Source organism: Prorops nasuta, unplaced genomic scaffold, assembly GCF_024137725.1.
Source record: "Prorops nasuta isolate Cenicafe-Biocafe unplaced genomic scaffold, Cenicafe_Pnas_1.2 PNAS00008, whole genome shotgun sequence".
Lineage (NCBI taxonomy): Eukaryota > Metazoa > Arthropoda > Insecta > Hymenoptera > Bethylidae > Prorops > Prorops nasuta.
In genome coordinates, this window is record NW_027116805.1 from 559,393 (window position 1) to 577,500 (window position 18,108).

Sequence of the window (18,108 nt, forward strand, 5' to 3'; positions counted from 1 at the left end):
TCAATCGTGGAGACTCTCGTTGAATCTGTAAGTTGGCTCAAGGCGTTTCCGGCTGGCTGAAGAATTTCTTTTGGGATTGTCACTTTTTCGCATTATATCTTATCGAATAAACGTCGGAGCGACTTTGAAATAGTCATTAAAATGTAGATATTATTCATATTTTCTTCTCTCTCCCCCATCCTTTTTTCTTACATTCCATTTTTCTCTATAAGTCACACTGAATTACGTATTCTTCGGTAGAGCGTGGAAGATGCTTCTAAACAGCATAGAGCATCTCGTACGTGGGACAACGAGTCTATGTACATGTAGATTACTGACACTTAACTGAATCATTCGATCGATCAGTAAAATTTTAATAATAAATTTCTTTTTTTTTCGTTTCATCACGACAGAGACGGATTATTTAGCTTGTAAAAGAAATTTGGACCTAGGAGGAAGGTATATCTTGTCATTACCCGTTTCGATATTATTTTTCAAGCCTAAAGTATTTTGCGACTAGCGAGATTCTTCTAGTCATGGCACGAACTACGTATTAAGAGACCAATCATCACAGTAGCTTTTATGTATACGTTTTCTCCAATACATCATGCGTGAGTGAATCTTTGCTCTATATTCCTAAAACTATTCGCGCAATACGCATAGCGTCAGGAACGTTTCTAAAACGTTCCAACCTGTCCGCGGATTCAATTTGACACGTTGGAACGTTTCCGAAACGTTTTTGACACGTGTATAATGCACGGGCATGCAGTATACGGAATCTTATAAATTGCCAATCACACACCTTCGGACGAAAGAGTAAAAGGAAAAAATCATTTCTCTCAATTATCGTATACTGTTATACGATATTCGCTTTGCGCGTACTATAATATAACACGTTCATGATAATGCACTCGTGTTTAATAGCCAATGGTACATTGGACAATATCACAAAAAATTACGTATCAATTGTTTTCTTGCGAGATATTTGACGTATTAAGAAAATTCGTTGATATCCGTACATCGTTAGAAAATTCGTATAGAATATAGAATAAAAAAAAAAAACAAAGATTTCCGTTAAGTTTTCGAGGGAGGGGCTGATAGCGAGGTTAGGTTAGGAGGATTAGCGGAATTCCTATAAGCGCGTACGAATTGAAATTTCATCCAATCGGGTGTAGCGAGAAAGAGAGAAAGTATCAATATACTCATTTTATTTCTCTCTCTCTCTCTCTCTCTCTCTCTCTTTCTCTCCACTCCTTTATCTACGTACTGTGCCTCTTCCCAAGTTTGTTTCCACTCCCTGATGGGAGTCGCCCTGCTTCCCTACCCCTCCCCACACCTTGATAGTCCCACTCCACAGAGAGATAGCATGGAGCGCAAAAACGGTCAGACTCCGATTCGAAGGTCGGGCAGGCGTTTCATTGGCGTAGCAGGTAGCTACTTCGATCCCTGGCAAAAAAGGCAGAAAAAAAATCAACGGCGAAGCAAGAGGGAGAGGGGAGGGAAAACGTCCGTGCGCTCAAACGGCTAGAGAGAGGCTCGTGGAGGAACAATACCACGTCTGTTCGCTGCAAAAACAACAAAGCACTTCGTTTCGCGAGTCCGATTCGTTTATGCGTCACAGTAAAATTGCCAATCACTTTGCCGACTGACCTTTAGATTAGGGCCCTTTCGAAGAAAAAAATAGCCGCTCCTGTCTGGCGGAAAGCGAGCGAGAACGACCTCTATAATATTACAGGTAAACTCGCACTCGATTCAGCGAGCCAGCAGCAGCCTTCTCGTCTAACGGAATTTGCATCTTCTAAGATAATCCCGTCAACGACTGCTTTCGCGGAACACTCCAAGAGTGAAGTATGAAATTCCGCACAGAGCATTTTACGGCGTGATACTCGCAATTAACGCGTGATTCGCTAATAGATTTGCTGGACTAATTTAAGGATATTGCGCAGCTACGGCTTGACTCTCGATCCAGCTGCTTTACCCGTGTTTCGACCGCAGAGAGCAAGAGCATCATTGGAGTCTAGTGTAAACACCGCGATGACCTGTTGCGTGACGCGAAGGTTACGCGAAGGACTTTCTCAGTCTCTTAATCGCGCTTCTTTCTTCGCGTCTCGCTCTCGAATTAATATTATTCCGTATCGCGCTTTCCTTTCTGCCCGGATTCAATTCCAGAGGTTGATTTATCGCTCAAGGTCAGTACACTCGAGGCGAGTTTTGGAGCGAAAAAAGTTGTCAGCATTCTCTTGGCGAAATATCCATGGCAAAAACGCATGGGACAACTGTGCCAAGTAAACAAGCTGGTTATTCGTAATCTAGTGTTACGACAGTTTATTCTTGGCTATATTGCTTTGCTTTTGTATGACACTGTTATTGAAAAGATATATGAGGAATTATGCTTGAATGAGGGGCATGGGACGAGAAAGAAAGAGGGTACCAAATTGTAGCAGGTTAATAAAAAAAAAAAAAAAAAAAAAATGGAGTGGAAGAGGTTAATGACGAAAGAAGAAGAAGAAGAAGAAGAAGAACAGACATCGGGTGGAGAGAAGCTTAGACGAAATTACGAGTTGTGAGCCGTGTGGTGGTTGTTTGGATTTCTCCGTTATGTGTTGCATAAGCGACGTGTCTGGACCAGTGCAAGGAAAAGAAAGAGGTTAGAAAGAACGAAAGAAAGGGAGAGGCAAAGAGAGCAAAGAGAGAAAGAATGAAAGGGGTGAGAGACAAGAAAGAAAAACGAAGTTCGAACAGGAAGTGGTCTGCGTAAAAAGAAAAGCCTCCGGTAGCTGGTCCACGGCGAGTAAGCCAGCAAGCATGTGAGTGGGGTGGTGTGGTATGGTGTGGCGTGGCGTGGCGTTGGAGTGGAGTGGAGTGGAGTAGTAGGCCAAGTGGAAGGAACTTATTCGAGTTGCTCTTTTCTTTCAAACGAGTGAGGATACCTTTTATTTCATTGGGGGGAAGTAACTGTCAACCGATATTTCGCGGAAGAAAAATAAAGTATACGAAAGGATGTTTCATGCGTTACTATGTAATTTTATAGACCGACGGATTATGCCTCTTTCCTATATTTTTTTTCTCGCTCTCTCTCTCTCTCCCTATTTTTCACTCTTAAACAGTTCATTCGCGCGACTCTCCCTCCCCTCTCTCCTTCTTTCTCTTCTCCTTTCTAACTTTACCAATCCCGCCCCCCTCTTCTCACTCGGGTACCAGACGATTCCACCACACGAACTACGCTCTGTTCTCAACTTCCTCGATTTGTCGCTACTTGGCTCCATAGTCGTGAATCCATTAAAGCTCGAGGCTGCAGCAACTTTACCGAAATATCATCTTCATCCGGAACGCCCTAGCGAAGCAATGGCGCAGAAACCGTGACACTCTGCTCAGACATCCTCGTTTCCCGCGAAAAAGCATGCATCGCACCTTTTATTTACCGTTTCCACCGTGTTAACCTGACTGGAAAAATCAAAATTCACTGCGCTTCGCGCACACTCTTGCAAAAGTTTTTATTTTCCTCGTTGGAAATTCTCAAATTTTATTTAACAAAAAAGAATGTTTGGCATGAATATCGTTTAAGGCTATAAAGCAATGGAACAATTCGAGGAATTTTTCAGGAGAATTTTGGTCATGAGGTTTTGACGGTAACGTCGAAGAGGAATTTTGCTCACGAAACGGTTATACGAAAGGGAGTGCGATGTGAGCGCGGACTAACAATAAGACGCACACCAATACCAGCAGCAGCAAGCAGCAGTGGCAGTAAGGCCAGCGGCGGGGACGGGGGCGCTGCGAGCATGGGGATGGGGCATGCGTTCTCGCTTGGTTCTCTCGCTGTGTGTGCCGCCTGTGCCTGGGCCACTCTTGCTAACCAACAGCAAGTGTAAGTATAAGAGTCGTCGCGACGGTCGTCGTGCCAAGTTCATGAACCTTGAACCCTCCTCTCCTCGTCGACTAGTTTCGCGAGGCCCTCCTCACTAGCGATCCTTCAATTTTTGATCGAGACTACAATACTCTTTACTTAATCCAACTTTCCTCCTTTCCCATAACCGCCATAACGAATCGCGTGGTCGCTACATCCTACCAAAACACTCGAACAGCTTTTTCCAGCTGGAAATAACTCCAAAAAACATTTTCGCGTAAAAAAAATGCCTAGTCTTATCATCAAATATAGCGATCCCTAAATTCTTCCTGGGCAAGAGTAACATCAACAAATTCGTCCTTCCACGATCAAACGGGACGAAGAGAGAACTCTCCGTGTCTAGAAGCGCTAACAGTTCTCTCTTAATGATTTCAACGCTCCTATGATAAAAGTAGACGAGACCTGACCTATCCTAATCGAATTCCACTCGTATTTAGCCTTAGTGACGCGACGCGTCTATCTTCTTCGTTTCCTCCACCTCCTCCTCTGTCTCATCAAAATACGCGTTCTTGCCAGTCAAGGTCAAGTCCATCGTTCGACGCCTTACGGAATCGTGACAGTGAGAAGACGAGGATTTTATGAGAATCTCATAAAAACAACATCGCCCACCTGACCTACAGGCCCCCCTGGTCCCCGTTCTCGGTCCCGCAGTGGTTTCGACGGGGGAGGAGCGGATGTGCGTTGCTCTCTGCATTAAACACTGGTCCCGGGTAGAGAGTGAAAGAGTAGAAGCGGGAGGGGGGGGGGGGGGGGTAGATAGAATATCGGGGGTTCGCAGAGAGCAGCAGTTTCGAGGCAGAAGGAGTGCGCGAGATTGAGAAACGCTGGCCGAAGAACGAAACGAAATGAAACGAAACGAAACGGGTCGGGAGATGGGAGTCGGGACGGTCGGGACTACTCGGGACGGGCCGGACCGGCTCAAGGCCGCAGGCACGCTAGTAGTCCCACTCCCCCGCCAGTCGGGGAGTCCGAGTCAAGGGCGTTATCCCCACCACAGTGGCGCAGCATCTCCTGGCGAGCGAGTCGCGAGTTATGAGAGAGCCGGCGAGTCGGGGAGAATCTTGCCGGTCTCTTTCCCCTTCGCTCTTTTCGCTCGGTTCCCCCCTCCTCGACTCTCTCCCCCCTCCTGCCAACCATCTCTCGCGCTCTTCTCCCTTTCTTTCTCGCGGTCCATCTATTTATCCCGCACATACACAGACACGCGTACACACGCGCGCGCTCGCATTCTCCTCTCTTCAAGAATCCCCCCTCCCCCCGCTCATTCCCTTGACAGAATGAATTTTTGTGACGTTGCAACGACTCAACTTTGCCAACTTCTCATCGTCATTGCATACGGATATCTTTTATTTCTCGCTGTTTCTTATCATTGGCATGGTCGCGATTTGACGAATGCTCTTGTGCATGCGCTCGTCTTCTCCCGTGTATACGTTCTGGCATCGGTAAAACTTGCGCTTAAAAGTTGAGACTATTCGTCCGTTTATTAATAGCTGATTCTGCCTTTTATAGAACGGTGGCGTGCGCTTGTCGGGCCGCCTCGTTTCAACCATATATTCTCGTTACTTTCGATACTCCAGTAGTAAAATTATGTTTTATTTTTTCAGGTTGACGCGCCGTGAAAAATGCAGACAATTTTTGAATAACGCAACAACAACGAACAAGTCTTCTTCCATCCAAGATATCAATTTTCGCGTCTTAGTGTGATTATTCTATACAGATGTCTATTATTACGAGGACCGTTAAGCCTGTCAAAGTATATATAGGGATTCCAAATTTTACGTATACACATACCGATGAGGCACCGAAGCGAGACTTTTGGTCAAAGTAAACAAAACAAAATTTGATTAGTCAGCAACTATTTACACGGAAAGTTGGATTGATCAATTGGTATACTCTAAGTACGATATCCATCTTGCGCCGTCCAATGACTGATCGTTATATTTGTCTACGAGAGGGTTGACCAAGATACGTTTTGGACAGGACTTAATTTCTGATCGAGTCAACAATAGAAGCTAAGAGTCTGGAAGAGGGTAATATAGATGTCCGTGGATTTTTCCACCTGACCTCCGTTCGAGTGGTTCGATGCAGTTGGAATAGGGGCTAATATGATGAAATAATTATAAGTGCAGAAGGGAACGAAACTCGATAGGTTGGCGATATAGTCGCGCGAGTCGTTCGCTTCTCAAGTCCCAGCAGCATTCTTGGTCTCCGGCGAGGCGCAACGGGTTTTTGGGCATGCGTGATGATCCATCATTCTTCTCGTCGTTCCAATGCAACGTTCGCGTCGCGTTCCTTCTTGGATCTTGACGCTCTTATATATATATATATATATATTCGTTCCCTCTCACATTTTGCAAGAGGACGCGTACAGTCGTTCCTTTGACCAAAAATTTCACCCAATTCTCTTTCCTCGATCTTCCCATTAAATCCGATAAACTTCAAAAGTTGCGTCTTCCAAGTTTTTAGCACGTTTTGGTACCTTTCGTTCGTCGCTGTAATATCATCACAAATTATAGCTTGATTGTGTTGTTATTCGGTGCGATTTTAGCGCTGTGGCGTTAATCGACTGCAGCGCATACTGAACGCTTCATTTCGATCCATACCAAATCCAAGCACAACTCTGTTCGACCAATGTGTCTCTATACTTGAGCGTGTGTCGAGTGTCATACCCGAAAGAAGCTTTTACCTTATCGATAAGATAATTTTATTTTAAGAATTTATCATTCGCATTTCGTCTTCGTTCCACGCCAAATGTCGCGTTAATTTAGCTACTAGCGATTCATTTGTTCCAATCTTAAATCATTTTTCAGTTTATCCAAAAAACCTAACTCTATATAGAGTGTCGAAGGATTCCGTTGCTTGGTTTGGCAATTATAACGAATATCGCTCTGTTCGATATTATTGAGCTGGCTGCAGTTCTCGATCAAACGACGAATCTGGCGTTTTAACGCTCGAGTTTGTTGGATCGGTGGATGTGTGTATAGTATACCATCCAAACGCATGTTAAATATATTATATTCGAGCGAATTTTAATCGGTCAGACGTGGTCGAGGAGAAGAAAAAAGAAGGCCGTATCGATGCTTGATGCATTGCAAGCAATATTTGGCAATTTTTTTTTACCGCTCCCATTCTTGCATCATTCTGCGAGCAGCGGAGAGTCGCGCGAGTTGCGAGCCAAGGACACAATATTCAGAAACCGAAAGTGCGATCACGCGAAAATCTAACGTCCCGCCGAACCGGTCTAACCGGATTCGGCAGGCGTGCGGGCTGGTTCAAGATGGTACCAGCGATTGGTCGAGAAGCGTAAACTCGTTTCTCGTCATTTTTGGCAATAACTACATTAACGCCCGCTTCTCTCCGCCCCGATTCCTTATCATCTCGATTTCTGCAAGGTGTCAAAGGTCGTAAGAAAGATCCCGGCCTCTCCGGACCACCGCTGACACCGATCGAAATTTCATTTATCTCCAGAAACACACTCTGACCTTGAGATAGTTTCTTACGGCCTGGGGCCTCTCGCCCGAGGCGATCGAGCCGCACTCTCAAAAACACATGTTTCTTCGCATATTTTTAATAATATAGACAAATTATACAAACGGGACACGACGAAATTCCATTTGACGCGAAGAAACATCGACGAGTGTAGGATGGATGAAGTATCATTGGATGCTTCGGCTTTCTTTCTCCAATCATAATAATTTTAATAGGCTGCCAATTAATCGTAATTGATTTTTGCCAGCGAGATTGAAATATTTGCACGTAGAGCGACGTCGTGCATCGTTAGATGCGAGCGGCGGAAAACGATTTGCTTAGACAAATCGAATGACGAGTGTGCTCTGTACATATAATATATATATGTACATGTACACTGTGACCAGTTAATTATTGCCATAACCACACAGAGCTGTATAGATAATTTAAATATAATTCTAAGGAAAAAACGTCTGTACCATTTTTAAACCTAGTCATTAAATTTAAGAAGTTATTAAGAATTAAAAAGATCTTATTTCGACGCTTCCTATTGGTCGATTGATTGTTGCAGCGATTCCGGATCAATAGGGTATTACTAAAATAATTTCTACGAACAAAAATCTTTGAATTGGGCGGCTCGTTTAATCCTCGATAACTCATTCGCATTAAGGACTAGATTACAAGAACTTTCTTCTCAGAACTATCTACGTTATCCGATATTTTCTGTCCGGCTAATAACTGAGCGACCACACAGTGTATACTGTATATATATATATATATATATATATATATAGCACATTAAAGACTTTGAGCAATCATCCGTTGCTCGGCACCGCAGAGTAAAGCAATCGCAGGACTTTTCACTGGCAACCGCTCGTTTAGTCGCGTTGCTTCTTGCCCGAACTTTCGATTTCGCCTTCTTTGCGTTAAGAGAACATTGGCCAGTCTGCGAGTCGCGAGATATGTGCGGATCGTAGCTCTCTGCTGGCAAAGTTGGAAAGTCAAGTGCAAGCGAGTCAGGCTGGTGCAGACGACAGAGACTCTCAAACCTCTGGGCAAAAGCCCTCTGGACTCTGGAGGCCCGGGCCTTCTTCTTATACCACGACCACGCTACCCTCGTCTTTTACCCAAGCATGCGCACGAATCTAGATCCTTCTGAAAAAGTGCTTTATAAAATGATTTTTTGCTCTCTCTCTCTCTCTCACTGGGTGTCCCATCAGTGTCAGATTAGCCACAAAACTTTCCTTCCAATCCCGTCTACGTCTTACGAATGTTCCAGATTCCTCGATGGGACAAAGACAGAACATATCTTTGGATTCATCGATGGACCGGAATACGGGAGGGACACGTTTAACGTAACGGGCCACGTTTTTGGTACGACTCTCGCGAGGGAGAGTAGTCTGGGTTTTTGGCCAAGTGAAAAAACGACCGTTGACCGAGAGCGTGAGAGCGGAGAACCCCTGAAACGCGCTGGACTAAAGCAAGCAAATGGCTCCTGTGCCCGCATGCTGGGCAAGATTTTAATATATGCCTCTATACTATAGGATGGCTGGTGCTAGTGTTGGTGCAGTGCAGCCTCTCGATTCTCGTGGTATACGTGCGAGGCACCGACTAAGCGTCTTCTTAACAGCCGCGCAAATAATCGAAATCAAGGTTACGCTCGCTCACCACCCTGACGACTAACCGATCGTTCTTTCACCATTATCTTCTATTCGCTTGGCTTTTCTTCGATCTTTAAAAACTACTTTGCCACAGTGATTTTCTCATCATGCTATATCTTTCTTGTATACGTTTTGGGGATTTTTTTTACATTCGTTGCTAATTCACCCCCCCCCCCTCCTCCCCCCTTACAAGTTGATCTTGTATGACGTAGATAATATAGAGATCCTCTTGATATCCATAAAACATTATCCACTTTGAGCGTGCGTCTCGCGCCTTTCCTTTTCATTCTTACACCGAATCCGTTTGAAGAATCTCGAGAAAACGTATTCACGCGTTTCATGGTGGAGGCGAACTAACCGAAGCAACGCGTTTGAATAATAATTAAGCAGCGAAAAACGCGCGATGAAGAGAGTTTTAGCCGTGTATGTGAAGTGGTTCTGGGCTAATAGGAAACGAAAAGAAAGGTGAGAAGCGACGGAATCCAATTGCTGTAAAAAGAAAGATGGAGAATAGAAACACAATAAAATGAAAAAATTAAATGTAGAGTGTGAGCAGAAAGTGATTGTGTCCAGTGAAACCTTCTGGTGTGAAGAAAAAAGCGTTATATCGAATGTTATGGAGAGGCTCGGGAAATTTTCTCTTTCCCGTTGTTTTTCTCGAAGCGATGCAAAAGGTTTCATTGGACAAAGTCAGTCGGAAAGCTGACGGGAAAAAAATAAAAACATAGAAAAAATTTCGTCCAAGACATGCAACTCTGGTTTTATTGTATGTTTTATTGTATAAAAAAAGTGAAAATGAAAAACAGAACACGCTCGGGACACAGACGCGGGCTTGTTTCATGGCGAACACCCACGCGCGTGTGGATAATATACTATATAAAGCATAATATATTATTAAAGATTGCGGAGGATATTGTTGGGAGGGTGGGGATGAGAGGAGGGGTGGCGGCGGGGAGGGGACGGGGATTTGGGGAAAAGAGTCGGAGAGCAAAGGGGATGATGGTGGAATTTTCGGGCTGGTGGGTGCGGGTAGTGATAGGGAAATTGGTATAAGGAGGATATATAACGAGAAATATAAATATATATTTATGTGTGTCCTGTGTTGATATCTTTGGGAGCAGTCAGTTCGGCCAGAATGGTGCCCGCGCCGCCGCCGAGTCACTCGTCAGTCACAAAATAATATGAGACGAATCGAACACTCTTCCCACTCCCTAAATTACTATTAGGAACCTGGTTCCGCCATAACACTTTGCATCTAATCGAACAGCAGCGAAGAAGACTGGGTCAAGGCTCGACAGTGATTAATAATAATAGAAACAAATAACGTAACAAAAATAACTTGCACCGATTAACGATGTCGAAAAATAGTATCGATCGCAATCGTTGTGACAATTACGACCCAATTCGTAATTATTAATATAATAATAATATTCGTGTAATAATATAATCATAATCGTAATAATAGTACAAGTACAAAAATACAAATAATACAATAATATTTGGAAAAAGAATAAAGAAGAGTAATAATACTACAGAATAGAAATAATGGAGATTAAAAAAGCTTTCTTTTATTCGAATAATCGTAAAACTGTTGAGTGGGCAGTCACTTCCATTTTTGAATAATAGAAAAATAAATTTCTTAAAATAAATCACAAAAAGTTAAAAGTCACATCGTGTATAATCGAGGGACGTACTTTTTATCAGTCTTGGCACAGCACCTTCGCAGCTTTCGCGTATATGTATAGTATATACTATGTATATAATATACTTGTAAATAATGGTATATGCATCACCGCGCGTTGCTCACAGCATCGCGCGGCGATCTCCGCGTTTGTTCCTTCTTTACAATTACGATCGTGCATATGATTCACATATTTATTTCTGTATATTATATATATAAATATATATTTTTACGTTTGCGTAAGAAAAACACTACCGTGCATTAAACACTCGACAATAGTACAAAAAAATTATCTATCTTGCAAATAGGAATTTGGGATATTCCCGAAAAAAAAGTATTTTTTCATTCATTAGCTGACATTGTCGCAATTTAACGAGTTAAAATAATGGAAAAGGGGAGACGATAAAAGAAGCTTAAGCCGCGCGCTATAGGCGTATTGTTGAATAATGAAATTAAAAGCTTTATATCGAGGAAAAACTGAATTGCTCAATGCACAGTTGCGCAATCTTAAATGCACCTATATGCACGTCTGTATGTTGAATTGCACCAGCATCAGCGTCCGAAACGAAAGATTTAAAACTAAATTTTGAAACAGATATCTCGTATGAAAGGTAATAAAGAGAGAGAGAGAGAAAAAAAAACAGCGTTCAAGAGACCTTTTTACCGAGGCTTTGTTCCTCATACTCGAATAGATAATAAGAGGATGAAAAATATAAGTCGTCTCTCTCTCTCTCTCTCTCTCTCTTTCACATTCATTCACGCTCTCACTCCTCGAAGGGCAAAACAATAATATAAAAAAAGGGGAGAGATTGCGAAAAATGGTCGGATGCGCCATCCCGTCGCTAGGACCTTGGCCTGTAGGAGGCCACAGACCCCGAGAGTCTTATTACAAGGGAGAAAAACAATATATAATAATTTACAATATCGTTATGTAATTTATATATATATATATAATATATATTATATATAAAGCTTAACCTAATCTATGTTGAGCATTGAGTGTGTGAGCGGGATGGCGCAGCCTGCACAACTCGCGTTCGCACGGAAGCACGCAGAACCACCAACTAAAAACGATAATTAGGATAGAAAAAAAGTGGCAAACTCTGCCCTCCTAACGTATACAGAGATACACGGCTGTTCGTCACACGAGACATATTATACACCGAGCGCTCGCGCGAAAAACCATTTTCTTGCAAGTTTCAACGAGGTAAACGAAAGAAAAGCCAACATTTTCGTGTGTGTATATATATACCCACAATAAACACTCGTGTAACAGATATGTATATATAGTTGGCATATGCGTGCGTGATTGCTCGAAGGTAGTGGCGGTCACTCGAGAGAACGAGCGAGTTCGGAGTGGTTGAAAGATACGGATGTATAAAAGAGAGAAAGAAGATAAATGAAAAAAAGGATGATTATTGCAAAATTATAAAGGAAAAACGTTTCGCTGCACCGTTGGATTCGTTCCAGCGAATTGAGATTCGTGCTATTAAGGTCTAGTTCGATATAGAGCTTTCCAAACTGGTGCGCTATATACATATAGCGCTCGATTCTCGCCTTTGCTCGAATATACAAAAAATATGGTGGAATATCATGCATTTTCAACTGTGGCTTGTTCGTTATATTCTTCGTGTATCGTGTTACTGTAAAATAGTATATAGTAACAGTGTTGCAGAGTGTAACGGTGGTAGTAGTAGCGTGCACAAAGTTTGGAAAGCCCGAAACTAGCCGAAACGCGCAAGCTAAATCCCTCCAATTATTCGACTCTGATTGGCCCGACTTGGCTATTGTTTATGGCTAGTAATCACAGTATCACAGTTTTGCTCCGTTCCAAGTAACGCTCCCAAGGAGTGTTCTTGTCGATCGAAATGGCACCGCGCGAGATTCTGACGTCGGTCAACCACGCTGGAACCAGTTTCCCTGCAGTTTCCAACGAGCTCTGACACAAACACGTATACACCTCTATCCAGAATTTAAAATAACAAAAATAAAAGAAAACGAATGCCACCGTCGTTCGTGCCAGATCAGCTGATCAACCTTTTTTCGCTTTCTTATCTTTCTTCTTTTTTGCTAGATATAAAATATTTCTATACACTGAACGCATAGCCGTATATTTAAAGAAGATTGTAAACAGCAAAAACCAATCCGTCATCGCTTTTTCCCTCCTCGCCCCTCTCTCTCTCTCTCTCCCCCTCCCCCCCCCCCCCCTATTTCTCATAACAATTTTCCGTTTTCGTCATACACGAGTGTTGCAGTGTACATATCACACGAGGAATTTTGTGACTGCGAGATTACAGCGTAATAAGCATAAGCACTAATAATCGATTATCGATAGTAGTGTGTAAAAATGTTTACAAAGTCGGATATAAAAAAGGGGCAGGGACATTCGTACAACCAACAAGAGTACGGGAAGAATAAAAAAAGGGTGGCGAAAACTGTAAACTGAAATTAACCACTGCACCGTATGCAAAATTCTTCTCAAAAACTTAATAATAATTAATAGTGTAATTGTAATAATATTAATATAATATAATATAATAATAATAATAATATATGATAATATAATTATGTCGAGTACGGCGTAATAATAATAATAATATTAATAATAATAATAATAATAATAGAAAACAAGGTTCTTTTCGTATCTACACTTTGTGTACAACATGAAACTTCGTGATTCGCCGAGGATGATTATTTTTTTCCCTCCTTATCCCTCGTTTTCCTTCTCGCACTACGCACACCAACATTTACCAAACTGAGTTCGCTTTTGCATCGGAACCTTCGCGAACCGTCACCATACTCTCGCATACCATTTTTTCCTTTTGTTCCATCGAGAGAAAAATACGTATGATGCATTTCTCCCATTTTTAACGTTAAGGTCATCAGTCGCTTTAAAGTACACCGGCCGCGCATGGATGAAATATTCGACAGAAGTATCATCGATTTGATTTCATTAGCAAGAATTTGTAGTAAGAATCGAGAGCATACGCGTATCCTGGATCTGGTTTCGGAGAAGATGAAAAGCTTTCGTTTATAATTAAGTACCACAGGGATGCGTATTTCCGACGAAAGGAGCCATTGATTTAGCATGGAAAATATCAATGAAGATAAACGATTGAATAGCAGTAATAAATGCAATAAGTATATATATAGGAATACACGTGTGCACGCACACGTACGAATTGCTTTCGTTTATGCTAGTTTGATTGGAGCTTGGACGAATCGACTTCTGGCAGAGAAATAATTCGCTCGAGGAATGCTTTTAGAATAGAAAGTGAGTGTGAATTAATAAAGCTTGAGGATAATAAGCAGAATTGACGAAAGAGAAACACGTTAGCAACGCTGCTTCGTTGCATCTTTCAAGGAGATAATCCGATTATTTCCTGAAATAACAAAATCAACAATTAAGTGTATATATATTTATATAATATATAGAATCTTTGAGTGAACGTTAAAAAACGATGTGTTGAACAAATAAGAAACCGAGTATCGTTAAGTATAATAAATCGTGTTGATAGTAAAGTACGAATTAAAATCAACAGTCTTGAGTCAGAAGTTTAATTAAGGAGAATCTGCTCGTAACGATGTGACATTACGTCTACTTGCCTTCGTATAACGTCTGATAAAATGTATAACATGATAAGTTATTGCACATTTGCTCGACTGTCTGTCTAGTAGTGACTGACGATGTACGGATATAATAACACGCTGACGTAGTGTCTGTGAATAATAATAAAATAGCTATTGTACCTGGGCGTTTTCTTTTTTCTTTTTTTTAGTATTCCATGAAACAAATGAGGTCTAGTGAAAGATGATGATGAGGGGATAGATGTAGTAGCAGCGGTATCGTAAAAAAGTATGGAAATTGTAAAAAAAGAAGAAAAAGAAGGCGTTTACGTAAGTTGAAGGTATATTAGTACGCGTAGTAAAAATAGTAGTAATGATAAGGATAATAATACTCGTAATATTAAAAGAGAGGGGTGTTTGGGTTTTACACCTAGCCGATTGTTCTTCACCCTCTGGACTCTATAATCGACCTTCGTTCGAGAGAATCAAGCGAGAAAAGTATGGAAAAGCAAAGAGAAGAAACGGAAAGTGCAGGAAAAAGAAAAGAAAATAACAACTCGTTAAGAATCACTACGATTACATCGTCGTCGTCGTCGTCGTCGTCGTCGTCGTCGTCGTCGTCATCGTCGTCGCTTCCCTTTCATTAGCGATTTGACGTTCTTGCACTTTTTTTTCTTTTATATAATAGTTATAAGTAGATTCTAATAATTTAATGAGTCGTTTAACGTGACGTCGAGCGACGACACGGCATGCACTTTTTAGTACTGTATCAGAGTATCGATAATTGCAGTTCTCAATATTAATATAATAATTATACCATCCTAAAATACGGTCAAATCACTGCCACGAGCAGCAATTCCGAGGCACTACGAACAGGCCACAGAGAATATGGCCGCACACAATTATCATCTTCAGATCTCTGTGTCTAAACGATAAAAGACTAACCTGTAGAGCGTCTAATATACGTAGTCGTAATTAAACTTATATGCATCTCGTCATCTAAGTATAGATAATTAATGTGTATAATGTACAATAATTAGAGAGATCACACGTCTTAATATAGAAATTTAAAAGACTATCCTCTATAGAGTACGTTGAGATTTTCATTTAAGTATTGCCACAAAGTATTTCCCTCTATTTCCCTTTTCTTCAACGAACGCGTTTCTCAAGATAATTATGTGTATACTATATTTTACATATACATATATATATATATATATGTATACATATACTTTGTTTATGTATGTATATACACATATAATCCAATGAGCGGACGACCGGGGTCCTTAAAAGTCTTTTCTTCCATCTTGAGCTACACTATCGACTACCCTACTTACGCTAGTCTACGGTGTCTCAGCCTTCTTCCACGTTCCCTCCTCTTTTTCAATTTGCTTACCTAGTTATCAGCACCAATCTGATTTAAAACCGATTGAAAATATCATCGTAATAGTTAGAATAATAACCTGTTGTATAAATATACATTCAAATATTACTATGGTATACAAGAGTCGTATCACTCTTCGAGCGACACCTTTCTTCTTTTTCTCTCTCTCTCTCTCTCTTAAACACACACGCGCACGCACACACATACACCCCTTATCTCACTGGTCACGTACTCAATCGAAATTTGACCTATCCTTTCCAAACTCGTTGGTTAATCGGACGAATTTGGAAAAGTTGGGAAACGACTGAATTATTCGGCTATTTTGCAATTCCCTGCCGCACAAGCATACAGCCTCACCCCAGGCCCTCTTTATCTCTAACACCACTTATCTTTCATTTCACTCCATTTGCTTGGCATCCCTTTCGGTCGCTCCCACATGATCTTTCCTCCCAGTACTACAAACTCTTACTTACCACCTTCTCACTCGTACGTCATTCACGCGCCACTTCATTCATACCCAGCAGCTTCATGCAAGCTTCTTCCTCCTCCTCCTCCACCTTCACCTCCTCCACTTTATCCTCCGCGTCTCCTCTTTCTTGCCTCATTTCTCTCCCATCAAACTCCTCTTACATCCCCCCCCCCCCTCCACCCACCTCCTCCTCCTCCTGATGATCATCACCTTTCGAGTAAACGACTTTACATATTTACAAGCTCGCTCTTCTCGTGGTAGTCGCACGTGCACGACGGTAACCTCCAGTCTCGAGGCGATCCTCTTCCTCGCGAATTATTTTTCTTCTCGCTTTTAAACATAGGCGAGTTAAATATCTTATCACAATTGTTTCAATCCGGTCGAAATCGAACATTCCGAAAAGCCCTCTTTCGGAAGGTGCTCGTTTCGAAAGAAAATACGTGTAAGACCAACGTAATCGAAGACACTCGATACTCGACGGTCAGCAACGCGTCTCTCCACGATTTTCACACTGTCTTTCCAAGACTATTGCAAAATATATATATTATACTCAACGTGACCATTCATCGGAAGACTCGGTGGAGTCTCGCGCCAGCTAGCAAAATTTGTATTTTTTAAAGTGGAACGCATTAAGTTATTAATTTTTTAATTCCGTATATATCGATCGTTAGAACTGGGCTCGAGCGCTCGGCTACCATGACCCTTTGTCCATGTTTCGCAGAACTAGAAAATTTTTGAAAATGGAACCAACATGGTCACGTTAACTATACTATAAAATATGATATGGAACGAGAGAGCTGCTTTCGACGAGCTCGAGTGAAATGAAATACGAGGAACGGAAGAAGTAACATGTAGAAGAAGAAGAAGAAGAAGAAAAAAAGGGTGGGGATCCGGGATGTAGGAAAGACGGTTGAAGGACCGTCGAGATCGAGACGCGCTAGGTTTCCTAACGGATACGTATATGCATAGGTCGAGGGACGAAAGAAAGAAAGATGTCACGGGTAGTGTTGCTGAATCGGTTGGGAGGATCGGTGAGACGCGTTGATGACAGCGGCGGCAGCAGCAGCAGCAGCAGCAGCGGCGGCGGCAGCGGCTGTGACATTGGAGGTTTGGCCCAGCTGAGGAGGAGCCGAGGAGCCGAAGCATCGCTGAAACCTCAGCGGGATTCCTGCTGGCTAGTAGGCTGCAGGATGGACGGTTAGTCACTGCGGCGGCAGACCGGTCGGCGGCTTAAACTCGGCGGCTACGGACACCCCGTTAGGTTGTCCAGGAAACTGCGCCGTCGAGACGGGCGGCTGATGATTGAACGCTGGTGCGTAACACTGGGGGAAGTAGAGCTCCGGCTTGACCACCGTTGGCGTCAGACCTCTTGGTACCGGAACCGGACCGAGTCCCGGAGGAGCCCCACCGGGTGGTTTGGTGTCGCTGCTCGAATTCCTGCGGACCTTGGCTGCGTGAGGGTTCATGTGGTTGTCGATGTGCTTCTTCACTTCCGGTTCGGTCGCGAAACGCCGCCTGCAATTCGGCATCGGGCAACAAAACGGTCTATCGCCTTGATGAGTCCTCGTGTGCTGGTCCAGAATGGCCTTTTGCCGGAAGTCCTTGCCGCACTGTTGACACTTGTACGGCTTCTCGCCCGTGTGGATGCGAAGATGCTGATTGAGGATGGTGCGCTGACGGAAGTTACGGCCGCAGTACACGCAACCGTAGGGTTTCTCGTTGGTGTGGATGCGGAGATGTTGGGTGAGATGGGACTGCTGACGGAATCGTTTTCCACACTCCGGACAGGGATACGGCCGGGACTCGATGTGTATGCAGCCGTGCTGCAGGAGGGTGGATTTTTGCTTGAACTCTTTCTGGCAGATGGGACACCGGACGTAGAGGGGCATACCGGCGGAACGACCGTGCTGTATCACATCCGGTAGGCAACTCTTGCTACCACTTTGCTGCTTGATGTACTGCAACGCGCCGAAGCTACCGGCTCCTCCGGTACCGAAG

At 42.8% G+C, this 18,108-nt stretch overlaps 1 protein-coding gene across 1 annotated transcript in view; it reads right to left on the reverse strand.

Annotated features, from left to right (window-relative positions):
- Positions 1-16,617: 16,617 nt before the first annotated feature.
- LOC136775354 (zinc finger protein 16-like) overlaps positions 16,618-18,108 on the reverse strand; it is a 16,424-nt gene continuing 14,933 nt past the window's right edge. Inside the window, exon 3 of the mRNA XM_066730048.1 lies at positions 16,618-18,108. This exon is cut by the window's right edge and continues 211 nt beyond it. Coding sequence (XP_066586145.1) covers positions 17,313-18,108 — 796 coding nt within the window. The 3' untranslated portion in view covers positions 16,618-17,312.